The 13012-nt window shown below is 34.9% G+C and overlaps 2 protein-coding genes across 6 annotated transcripts in view; one reads left to right on the top strand and one right to left on the bottom strand.

Annotated features, from left to right (window-relative positions):
- Positions 1-8164, top strand: part of LOC110465831 (nitric oxide synthase-interacting protein-like) — a 14720-nt gene extending 6556 nt beyond the window's left edge. For all 4 annotated transcript variants that reach the window (XM_021521941.1, XM_021521946.1, XM_021521957.1 and 1 more), the window contains exons 4-10: positions 159-270; positions 3293-3386; positions 4251-4366; positions 4670-4786; positions 5129-5199; positions 5730-5838; positions 7538-8164. In XM_021521941.1, the coding sequence (XP_021377616.1) occupies positions 159-270; positions 3293-3386; positions 4251-4366; positions 4670-4786; positions 5129-5199; positions 5730-5838; positions 7538-7609 (691 nt within the window). In that variant the 3' untranslated portion in view covers positions 7610-8164. The remainder of the gene's footprint in view (positions 1-158; positions 271-3292; positions 3387-4250; positions 4367-4669; positions 4787-5128; positions 5200-5729; positions 5839-7537) is intronic.
- Positions 8165-8263: 99 nt separating this feature from the next.
- LOC110465909 (vesicle-associated membrane protein 3-like) lies at positions 8264-12992 on the bottom strand. 2 transcript variants are annotated; one of them, XM_021522068.1, is made up of 5 exons: positions 12815-12992; positions 11797-12127; positions 11197-11336; positions 9513-9656; positions 8264-9105 (listed from the first exon to the last, which is right to left on the bottom strand). In XM_021522068.1, exons 2-5 carry the CDS (start codon positions 11814-11816, stop codon positions 9014-9016), a joined length of 396 nt encoding a protein of 131 aa, XP_021377743.1. In that variant the 5' UTR covers positions 11817-12127; positions 12815-12992; the 3' UTR covers positions 8264-9013. The 2 variants fall into 2 exon arrangements, with proteins under 2 accessions (XP_021377743.1, XP_021377753.1); XM_021522078.1 differs by lacking the exon at positions 11797-12127.
- Between the last annotated feature and the right edge of the window lie 20 nt (positions 12993-13012).

Below are 13012 nucleotides of genomic sequence, written 5' to 3'. Positions count from 1 at the left end.
CTAGAGTGATGTAGATCTATACTTATGTTGGTGATATTTACTTGTGTTGTAGACTAGAGTGATGTAGATCTATACTTATGTTGGTGATATTTACTTGTGTTGTAGACTAGAGTGATGTAGATCTATACTTATGTTGGTGATATTTACTTGTGTTGTAGGCCAGAGGGATACCTATATGACAAGGAGGCAGTTTTAGAATTTATTCTTCATCAAAAAAAAGAAATTGCAAAGCAACTGAAGAAGTTTGATAAACAAAAAAACAGAGAACAGGTAACAAATGCTTGTTGATACACACATATAGCATCGCTTTGTTGAATCGATATGTTATATACCTAGAAGTTGGACAACCCTGTAAATGACTAGTAGTAACATACCTAGAAGCCAGACAACCCTGTAAATGGCTAGTAGTAACATACCTAGAAGCTAGAAACCCTGTAAATGACTAGTAGTAACACACCTAGAAGCCAGACAGCCCTGTAAATGACTAGTAGTAACATACCTAGAAGCCAGACAACCCTGTAAATGGCTAGTAGTAACATACCTAGAAGCTAGAAACCCTGTAAATGACTAGTAGTAACACACCTAGAAGCCAGACAGCCCTGTAAATGACTAGTAGTAACATACCTAGAAGTCAGACAACCCTGTAAATGACTTGTAGTAACATACCTAGAAGTCAGACAACCCTGGAAATGACTAGTAGTAACATACCTAGAAGCCAGACAACCCTGTAAATGACTAGTAGAAGTTAGACAACCCTGTAAATGACTAGTAATAACATACCTAGAAGTTAGACAACCCTGTAAATGATTAGTAGTAACATACTTAGAAGCTAGACAACCCTGTAAATGACTAGTAATAACATACCTAGAAGTTAGACAACCCTGTAAATGACTAGTAATAACATACCTAGAAGCCAGACAACCCTGTAAATGGCTAGTAGTAACATACCAGAAGTCAGACAACCCTGTAAATGACTAGTAATAACATACCTAGAAGCTAGACATCCCTGTAAATGACTAGTAGTAACATACTTAGAAGCCAGACAACCCTGTAAATGTCTAGTAGTAACATACCTAGAAGTTAGACAACCCTGTAAATGATTAGTAGTAACATACTTAGAAGCTAGACAACCCTGTAAATGACTAGTAATAACATACCTAGAAGCCAGACAACCCTGTAAATGGCTAGTAGTAACATACCAGAAGTCAGACAACCCTGTAAATGACTAGTAATAACATACCTAGAAGCCAGACAACCCTGTAAATGCCTAGTAGTAACATACCTAGAAGTCAGACAGCCCTGTAAATGACTAGTAGTACCATACCTAGAAGCTAGACAACCCTGTAAATGACTAGTAAGTAGTAACATACCTAGAAGTCAGACAACACTGTAAATGACTAGTAGTAAAATACCTAGAAGTCAGACAACCCTATAAATGACTAGCAGTAACATACCTAGAAGCCAGACAACCCTGTAAATGGCTAGTAGTAACATACCAGAAGTCAGACAACCCTGTAAATGACTAGTCGTAACATACCTAGAAGTCAGACAACCCAGTAAATGACTTGTAGTAACATACCTAGAAGTCCAGACAACCCTGTAAATGACTAGTAGAAGTTAGACAACCCTGTAAATGACTAGTAGTAAATACTTAGAAGCTAGACAACCCTGTAAATGACTAGCAGTAACATACCTAGAAGTCAGACAACCCTGTAAATGACTAGTAATAACATACCTAGAAGCCAGACAAACCTGTAAATGGCTAGTAGTAACATACCAGAAGTCAGACAACCCTGTAAATGACTAGCAGTAACATACCTAGAAGCCAGACAACCCTGTAAATGACAATTAGTAACATACCTAGAAGTCAGACAACACTGTAAATGACTTGTAGTAACATACCTAGAAGTCCAGACAACCCTGTAAATGACTAGTAGAAGTTAGACAACCCTGTAAATGACTAGAAGTAACATACCTAGAAGTTAGACAACCCTGTAAATGATTAGTAGTAACATACTTAGAAGCTAGACAACCCTGTAAATGACTAGCAGTAACATACCTAGAAGTCAGACAACCCAGTAAATGACTTGTAGTAACATACCTAGAAGTCCAGACAACCCTGTAAATGACTAGTAGAAGTTAGACAACCCTGTAAATGACTAGTAATAACATACCTAGAAGTTAGACAACCCTGTAAATGACTAGTAGAAACATACCTAGAAGTCAGACAACCCTGTAAATGACTAGTAGTAAAATACCTAGAAGTCAGACAACCCTGTAAATGACTAGCAGTAACATACCTAGAAGTTAGACAACCCTGTAAATGACTAGCAGTAACATACCTAGAAGTAGTAACATACCTAGAAGTCAGACAACCCTGTAAATGACTAGTACTAACATACCTAGAAGTTAGACAACCCTGTAAATGACTAGTAATAACATACCTAGAAGCCAGACAACCCTGTAAATGACTAGTAGTAACATACCTAGAAGTTAGACAACCCTGTAAATGACTAGTAGTAGCATACCTAGAAGCTAGACAACCCTGTAAATGACTAGCAGTAACATACCTAGAAGTTAGACAACCCTGTAAATGACTAGTAGTAGCATACCTTGAAGTCAGACAACCCTGTAAATGACTAGTAATAACATACCTAGAAGCCAGACAACCCTGTAAATGACTAGTAGTAACATACCTAGAAGCCAGACAACCCTGTACATGACTAGTAGTAACATACCTAGAAGTCAGACAACCCTGTAAATGACTAGTAGTAAAATCCCTAGAAGTCAGACAACCCTGTAAATGACTAGTAGTAAAATACCTAGGAGCCAGACAACCCTGTAAATGACTAGCAGTAACATACCTAGAAGCTAGACAACCCTGCACATGACTAGTCGTAACATACCTAGAAGCTAGACAACCCTGTAAATGACTAGTAGTAACATACCTAGAAGCTAGACAACCCTGTAAATGACTAGTAGTAACATACCTAGAAGCTAGACAACCCTGTAAATGTGCAGAGTATCTATTCAAATATTAAATTTTACATACAGATACGGAAAGAGTTTTACGGAAAATTTCACTGCAGTTTAACTTTTACCTTTTTCATAATGAGGGCAAATTAATCATAACAGCTAATTTCCGTTATCAACACCATATATAATTAATGATGGGCAGATCTTGATTTTACCGATGAAGGACAAAAGTTTGACAAGGCAAATGTTTCCTGTTATAAAGTATTAACAGATTATTTATTCTAATCCAGTAGTTTGTGTATAATTTATTTTGAAGGAAGAACTTAAAGAATTGGGACGAGCAGAGCTGGCATCTAAGAAACAAAGTTTACAGATCAGTAGTCAAGCCCCCGGGGCAGCAGCTAAACAGCGTAAGTGTGGCCAGTGACTCCCAGCTCACCAAGGTCTGTAAGTGTGGACAGTGACTCCACGCTCACCAAGGTCTGTAAGTGTGGACAGTGACTCCCAGCTCACAAAGGTCTGTAAGTGTGGCCAGTGACTCCCAGTTCACCAAGGTCTGTAAGTGTGGCCAGTGACTCCACGCTCACCAAGGTCTATAAGTGTGGCCAGTGACTCCCAGCTCACCAAGGTCTGTAAGTGTGGCCAGTGACTCCCAGCTCACCAAGGTCTGTAAGTGTGGCCAGTGACTCCACGCTCACCAAGGTCTGTAAGTGTGGCCAGTGACTCCATGCTCACCAAGGTCTGTAAGTGTGGACAGTGACTCCACGCTCACCAAGGTCTGATGATGGTGTCAGCCATGGACATGTTTAGAACTATCTAAAGCTAATTAATCACTTAGTTTTCACAGGATATATACTTTTATGATAATTCACATCATGAATTCAAATACATTAATCTCATTAATTTTCAAATTAACCAGGGCTTTGTGCGACGATTAATAATTTTATTTTGTTTACCTCTCATACCTTTCTGATTTAATTGTTTCCCACCCATCCATACAATTTACTCTCTATAATATTGTTCTTTTTCGCCCAAATTATCTTCATCAATATGAAAATGAAGGAGGTTAGTTGAAGACCTGTAAGGAAGGTTATGGTGCTCTTTTTGTCTTGCAACATGAATAGAAATGCTGTTAGGTTTGTCTATTACCATAAATATTATTCTCCTATAAACTCTTACTGTAATTCTTGTACAACAAATGTGCAGTGATTATGATGAGAAGAAAGAATACTTCTAACCATAAAGTGACAATAGACTGTTTTATCTTTTTCTAGAAGCTGCAGCAGCAAGTAGTATCTCCAATATGGGTTCTTCAAAATCAAAAGAGCTGCCTAGCTTTTGGATACCATCTATGACTCCTGCTGCCGGACCCAGCAAAGTGAAAAAACCGGTTGGTGTGATTTTACAAAATTGAAATTTTCTTGAGATTGTTTGATTGAAAAATATATCTCCATATTTAAACGTTTATATGATATCAAAAGTAAAAAACACAAAGTATATATGTGGTGAGAGAAACCACATTTTCCAAAATAGAGCCATTAAAAAATATACCGATTTATAAAAATGGAAGTGTACATGTTCTTTCTATCAAATACATTGACTACTACGAGTATTAATTAGAAGGGAGTCTTCAGTGTATTTTTTGTAATCCTTATCGTGTGTCTCTAGATTGCTATATTTGTCTGTTATTCAGGATGAAAAGGTCAAGTGCCCAATGAGCGGAAAGCCGTTACGCCTCAAAGATCTGATTACAGTGAACTTCACAGATATCATGGACAGAGATTCCAAGACAGCCCTGATCACTAAACAGGTTCGTGAATTGGAAACTACCAGATAAGCACTATTTATTTATTTCTGTATGACATTTTTGTCTGATCTCTAAAATCATTCAATTATATCTGAAAGGAAACAGATTGCCCTTAACTATCTAATGAATATTTTGTTTAAAAACTGCACTTTCTGGTGACCCTGTTACATTTTAGGAAATTACAATGGTCATATTGACAGGGTTCTAATGGTCAGCATACAAAAAATAATTTCTTATCCTTGACATCAAAAAATTGATTTGTAAACAATTTTTCGTGTAAAGAGATTCATTTATTGATATGTAAACCGATAATAATGTGTAATAATAAAAAAAAATCTTTGCTAGGCGAGATATGTGTGTGCTGTAACAAATGACGTCCTTGGTAACTCTATACCCTGTGCTGTCCTCAGGCCATCGTAAGTGACTCAGAGCTATTCAATCGAGTGTGAACTCAAGTGAAAATATCCGTATATTCTGCGATATGAGTAAAATATATATCAATGTGGTATGTAACAGGAAAACCATTAAATTTTTTGGATTATATTTATAAAAGTAAAATGACGAAAATAGTGATGAATCAAAAAGCGTGTAAATTAGTATTGTAATATTCAATGCCAGGATCTAATGATGTCATCACTCTTGACTACAAGGCTGTGCACCATTTTGAATGAGCTACGCAACACAATTCTACCGTTTTCTGCTATTTTGTTTTTACCTTTTTGTAAGTACATGTACCTAAAGTGAAGATATAAGTTTTAATCACACTTATAATTTTTATATGTCACTGGTTAAAATGCGATTTAAGTGTTTTACAGTTGCTCCTGTAATGTCTCCAGACAAGGCACAAATTCAGAAAAAGAGTGCATTTGAATAAGATTTTAGTTCAGAAAGTTGTGTCTGTAAATACACTCCTTTTCCTGAGGTGTTGAGGTTATTGCGTTTCCAGGGGAAGTGTGGTAACTATGGAGTGTGTTGAGAAGATTATAAAGAAGGACATGCTGGACCCCATTAATGGTGCCAAGCTCCGTGAAAAGGATATAATACAGTTACAAAGGGTGAGATTTTATCACAAGGTGTCACTGGTCAGGAACATCTCTGAATCAAGGGTTAGGTTCTCATTTTAGTTCTTCAAATATTGTTTTCCAAAAACAAACCATTATTATGTCTGTTTTTATGTTTTGTTAAAGTGAACATACAAATGTAGAAAACCTTGAAGTGAGAATGAGGAGATACCTCCCAACTCCAGACGTTTTTCCTGTTCTGTTGGAAAGAGGTTTAGTTTGTACAATTTAAACCATTTAAACCATTTAAGCTGTTGTTTTGCTACAATAAGGACAAAAAAGTGGTGATTTATAGTGCTAAGCCCAATCAGGATAATCACAACACAACCGACAAACAGGAAATCATTTTTTCAAACACAGATATTTATAAACTATTTCAAATAAGGTACATAACTCACACGTCCACTGGAAAATGCCAATCGATTCTGAAATGATTTTATCAATGTTTTGTAGTAAAGTCAACAAATTAAAATTATTATACATAGGCAAAAACTGGAGGGCATTTTACTATCTTGCTCTTGGTACAATTTGAATTAGTTGTTATATATGTACCAAAATGACTAGATTCAGCTATGCTTTGTTTAATACTTGATCATAGATGTGCAAGAGTCTATTAACAGACCATGCCACACAGAAAAATCATGTTGTTGACTGGGATATTGGTATTGGATAGAGAGAGCAATCTGTTCAAGCGGCAGGTAAAGGAAGCGATTTGGATCCGCCGCAGTAGGCCAGTTCTGAATCGAGATGAGGGGGCTCATAGACTCTCGCACATCTATGACCAAGTATTAAACAAAGCGATGCTGAATCGAGTCATTTCGGTACATATATAACAACTATTGTACATACACTTACAGCGTAGCCAAATCGACATTGATTTGTGGACAACTTGTACACATTTTACATCTTTGTGTACATACACTTCACTGGTCATTTGTCTGATGAAGGTGACAAAGTACATATAATTTGCAGTCATCAAAATGTCGCATGTAAACACTTTTTGGTTGCGTTACATTAATCCTTTCATAAGAAATACTGGTTGTTCGGCATAAACGAACAGGCCCATAATTTCAGCAAAGGGAATGGGAGGCTATCCCTATACAATAACGAGAAACAAGCACACCATACCTTATTCCTTTGGCTAGTGAAGTATTTTGTTTTCCCATTTCAACACATCCAAGAAATATTCAGCTTACCTTAATTGAGTAAATTTCATTTTCTTGTTACATTTCAGTATTTTGATAATTTTATTATAAGAATTATCAGAATGGTAGAGAGTATGACACTTTCCACTATATCAATATTTCCCTTGAAATTTGGAAGAATCATTGTTTAAATCTTGTGGTTAAGATATAAGAATCATATTCAATGTAATCTTAAATAACTGCAGCATCCTTATTTGAGATGGACTGCTTTAACTTACATTCATTTCACCAATACCTTGCATCCTAGTTGTCTGTGACATCCATTTTTCTTTCCGAGTGAAATTCATTTCACTAATATATCCTGGGAATAGACTGCTTCTCTGTGCAGTGTTTTTGTCAGCAGGTGCTTGTTCGTGTTCTTTTTAGAATATTTTTGTTAATCTTAAATTGAAAACTCCATATACCGGTAATGAAAATAATATAGAATGGTAAGTAGAGTATATGATAAGAAATCTCATTTACAATTTAATACACAATTCCTTTTCCAGGGTGCCTCTGGTTTCGCAGCTGCAGGAAACAAATTAGAAGCTAGAAAAGAAGGAGCTGTGCTTATGGCCTAGAGTCCTAGTACGATACCAATAGACAGAACAGACAAGATCCCACAGCTTGAGTCTGTCTAATCTGTGGAGGTGACATTCAATTACTGAAGATATAGCATTTAACTGTTAAAGGTCAATGTCAACCTGTGACGGGTACTTAAAGGTCAAGGTCAACCTGTTACAGGTACTTAAAGGTCAATGTCAACCTGTGACGGGTACTTAAAGGTCAATGTCAACCTGGTCATAGTAGGAACGAAAAAGTACAAATATTATTTTAACAAAGTTATTAAAATGAACCTGATACCTGTATAAGCCATCATTAACAGGTAAAATTATCATCAAGTTTACATGTTATATAAAAGTACCAGTTTTTAAATTAATTTTTTAGATAGTTTGTTTTAATAAGGTTGGGAGTGAAGATTGAAAGAAGAAGAAGAAGAATGAAAGAAAGAATGGAATGTATGAATTGATTATGATTAAGCATTATTTACAAGACAAAGCCATTTATGTTTATAATCATTTTATTTGTCATCAACGTGTACATCATTTGAATGTAAAAATAAATTTTAAAAGGAAGATTTTTGTACTTGTATTATTTTAATCACATTTATTCCTGGACTATAATACATCTTTATATACGCACAATGCATTTTTTCACATAAATATAATCTCAACATGTAATTGAAACAATTATTTCAAAACTTTGAAAAGTCCACACTATTAATTGTTATTCTGATAGCATCAGAAAAGATGGCATGCAACCAACTTTCAATTTAAAAAACATTATATTGAACACTCTATAAAATATTTACACTGAAAATAACTTATACACTTATAGTATAGGGATTGAATTTTTTTCATTAACCTCATATCACAACCTGATACTATTGTCAGGGTATTGATGAATTTCCAAAATAAACTTTCCTCATTAACGCTTATTCATTCAGAACAATTATCAGATTATGAAAGATTTCTTATATCTTAAATGTACAAATATTACATTAAAATAGATAAATGTATATTGTGCTAAAGTATTCACAAATTTTATGATTGCAATTTAAACAGAAACAATGTCACATGGTAATTTACCAATTATACAATATTTGTTCAAATTATACTTGACATTGAAAAAGGTGTTGACAAAACCTGTGGGTAAGAGTAGTACCTATGTTAACATTGTCTATTAACTTTGTTATTGCATTCATTGCATATATACTGTAGGAATCTACAGAACACAGTCCAATATTTTTGTTCAGGATATACAAGATTTTGGTTGACAAATATTGTCAATTTACACAACAATATGTACAATGGGACTTAAATTCACATTGAAGGTAGTTTATGCAGGTTTTCAGAATATACAGGGTTTCGTTTACAGAGGTTACACTGCAACTGAGCTATGCTGTGTTTTGTTGACCTTTGACCTCACATTGTCAGGGTATTGTTACCATGACCACCACTGCCTCCACCACCACTACCACCACTGCTGTTGTTGTCTTCCCACGGCTTAAGTGACACTGCAAGACACGGAATTTGTCAACATGGTATTACAGTCATAATTTGTATAATGATTATTTCTGGTAAAACAAGTGTTAACATGCTGGTGAGAGATTTGCTTTATAATCTACACATAACACAATATGACCCACCAGTATTTGTAGAATTGTAAGATTTGTGTTTTCGGTAGATAAAGTAAAACCAGACTAAGATGAAAAACTTATACTGAGTGTCCATTAAAAGACAAAAATTGATCATTCACATCTTATATATAAATTAGCCACTAAACCAGCAAAAGGTGCAATTTCAAAACACATAGAAACTCGTATTTCCCAAATTTGACAGAAATGTTTACACCAAGTCACCGCTGAGGAGTGACAGATCAGCTCAATTACAGTGATGATGAGTCGTCTAAGTCGTCACTTACAAACAACAATGATAACGATGACAGCAATTATTCCAAAAACAACGGCTGCAATGATACAATTCATTTTACAATTTTTGCACCACATCTTTTTGCGAAGACGTCGGGAGGATGACTGGAAGTTGATAGCATTGGATTCCAAGTCCTCTGTGGAGAGTTAAAATAACGAGATTGAATATTCACGAACTGCACAAACACATGGTCCTGAAATGACCATCACTTTAATAAGTTATTTAGTTATTGTTATTAAGGTCATAGGAGTGTATTGATAAACGGAAATAGGAAGTGCATCCCTAGTTGAAAATCCAATGCAGTATCACAATTTCCGCATATTCTAATGTTTAATATTAAACTGATAAATATTACATGTTTATTATTGACAGAACAGTGTGTTCTCTCAAAATTAAAGTATTTCAAAGCAATCCAGGCATTAATTCAGTTGTTTTTTATCAATGAGTCACATGTGTCCATTTTTCTGTACTTCAGGAAACCGGCTACCTATTTCACTACTGTGAAGTTTTTCAAGAAGATTTTATTATAAGATAATAAAACGTCAATTTTTAATCGTTTATAGATAATTAATTTTACACAATTTCAGCATTTATTAAATTAATATACATTAATGCAATACTAATCTATGTCAGTATCCTTTTTATTGACATTATTTTGCCTAAAATTGTGTCTTTCATTTTTTTTTCAAAACTCACTCCTTTTTTTGGGCCGAAAAATTTCTTCACTTCAAAGCAATATAACTAGAAAATTTAAAGAAATTCTACTGAGAAATGGTCACCCAATTCTATTACCTTAAGTCATTTCACTGCAAAAATAATCACAAATTCAGATTTAAATTTATACTGTGATCTTGTAATAAATCAAGGTATTCCATGCTCCAGTTAGATTGTAGATCCCATAAAGTTTGAAACCTAAGTTTAAAATTTGATACATGTTCTTTAAAAGGAGTATAAGTGGTCCATCAGCTAGCTTTTGTGACCAATGGGTTGGTGTCAAAATGAGCTGGAGAAGTAAGAGTGTGGACAGTAAATGGTATTACCACAGTGTTACTGTTTCAGTATTTGAAATAGCCAGAGTTTCCTCTAGCCCTGACACCAGACAAACATTTTGAAAGATGGCCCCCACACCAGACGTCTATCTGTCAAAATATCTTAGTCTGATGTCAGGGCCAGAGGAAACTTTGTGCCCCGGCCCCACACCAGACATCTTTCTGTCAAAATGTCTAAGTCTGGTGTCAGGGCTGGAAGAAACTCAGATTTTATTTAAAATATTTAAACTAAGACACTTCACCTTTTTGAATAATTTTTCCATAGTTACTGTAAATCACTTAATTTTTTAAAATACTTATTTTGTGGTCATTCATCAACTTATTATCAAGAATTGTAACTTTCAATTAATTTACAATTAAATGCTGCTGTAAAGTGTGTTTCCACCCTTTCATCTTTAAAATATATCTTACTTAATATTGTGAGCTGTAAAACTTATTAAATTCACCATCCTGTCCCAGTGCAAAGACACAGGGCATACCATTTACAGTATATATCTCTAGAAACGGATTAAATGGTTGTAATACATTTGAGATAGTTATGCATGGAAACTCTATATAAGTAACAAAAATGATAGGTTTAAGTTATTTAAAGACAAGTCCACTTGTCAGTCTTATATCCATGCTTACCTGATCTTTCTTGCAGGCGGTCTATTTTTTCACCTCGGTCCAAAACCCGTTCAACATTCTCCTTCAGGAGACCAGTCACCTCCTTTACCTGTTTGTTGGTTTGGTCAAGTTTGTCGTACTTGGTGTCCGAACTTGCTGCCCTAGAAATAAAAGATGATGAATGCTACACAATGCATTCTAGTCCTTCACACCACAACCTTGACATTTTTTTCTAATTAAAAGGAGATCTGCAGCCACTACAGCCCAATTAGGATTCTAAGCAGTCAGCTAAAATACTGCAGGGTAGAAATCCCACTACCTCAAATCTGTTTGTACTATATATTCATACTTCGGTTTATAATTTCCCTTATTTTTTAAGAAGTTGTTGATAAATCTACAAAAAGAAAACATTTCATCACAAAAGACAAGTTGAATACCTTACATGCATGTTTTGTCTTGAGAAATCACCTATCCTGAATATCACTTTGAGATATCGAGGATTTAATTAAAAGCATTCATAAATTCAAGATATGTCATGAAAGACCAATTGTCATTAGCAGAGAGGGTGGTCTATCCAAAGGTTCTACAGATAATGTTAGTTTACATAGAATTTAAAATAACCTTGCAATAATTTCCAACATGACATGTTAAGAACAGCAGGTTTTCCATGAGTGTGATATGACCAAGGGTTTTACTAAGTAATGTCTGGGGATTGTGTCGAAGAGGAGCCAGGTGATGCTTGGGAAAAAATCTTGTAATTAACAGGATGGGCATCTGTATGTGCTGTAGCAGGAGTGCAATTTGTGGCTTCATGGAGGACACTGATCTGTAGTCAGGATGAAGGAGTTCTGTGCTTGGAGGCATTTTGACATCAAGCGGATACAAGTACTCCAAGTCAAGTCATTCAGCAGTGTGCTTCATTCAACGAATACCAGAATGTATGGAAACCTACCTGAAAACGAGAAGAACTTTAATGCAGTCAAAAGCACCATGTCTTTTGATCTTAAAGCCATTTTGGTAAAATCATTACGTTTTATTGTAACAAGCCTCAAAACAGACGATATATTGAACACATTTAATGCAGAGTTTTGGTAAAAAAAATCTCAAATATAGGATAATTAGGATGACAATTATTTTTTTTAATTGTAAAATATGTTAAAATTATGCTTTTCAAGAAAGAAATGCGAATGCAGTCCTGACATTTTTAGCTGCAAAGAAATCTACATAGTTTAGAGCTTTTTGAGTGGGACCTAGTCATTTTGCTGGTTGCTGATGGTGAGGAATTGTAAAATTATTATTTATCTTCTTGTCAATGAAAAGCAGTGAATAAATCCCTTTTAAAGGTTTAAAACTGAGTATTTGTTATTTATTGAATATTTGAAAAATATATAATTTTAGGAAATGTATTTTGTTTTACTTTTTGTTATGGGCATTGAATATTGACAGAAATTTAAAAACTGAATTAATTCTATGGCCATATAACTAGAATAATATCATGCTGTATCTGTGCACACAAACTCCTGACATATAAGTGCATACAATGTATATTCATTCACATGTGATTACTTTGGACCAGTGCCAATATTTTCACCTATAAAATGGCATTCAAAGAACTAGTCCAAATAAACTGTCAGCGTACATGTTTTTGCGTGTTACAAGATTAAACTGTTTTCAGCAGCTGCGTCACTCCTCCACAGTATATTCCTTCCAGAATTTGAGTATTCACTACTATATTATCACAAATTCAGTGTTTGGATGTCTCGCGTTGTATGCTTCCGGGAAAGGTCAAAGTTCATGCATTCTCTCCCGTAAAGTTTTGCGGCATTACGCAAATATA

Source organism: Mizuhopecten yessoensis, unplaced genomic scaffold (genome assembly GCF_002113885.1).
Source record: "Mizuhopecten yessoensis strain PY_sf001 unplaced genomic scaffold, ASM211388v2 scaffold1595, whole genome shotgun sequence".
NCBI lineage: Eukaryota > Metazoa > Mollusca > Bivalvia > Pectinida > Pectinidae > Mizuhopecten > Mizuhopecten yessoensis.
This window is presented reverse-complemented; position numbering and strand designations above follow the sequence as displayed.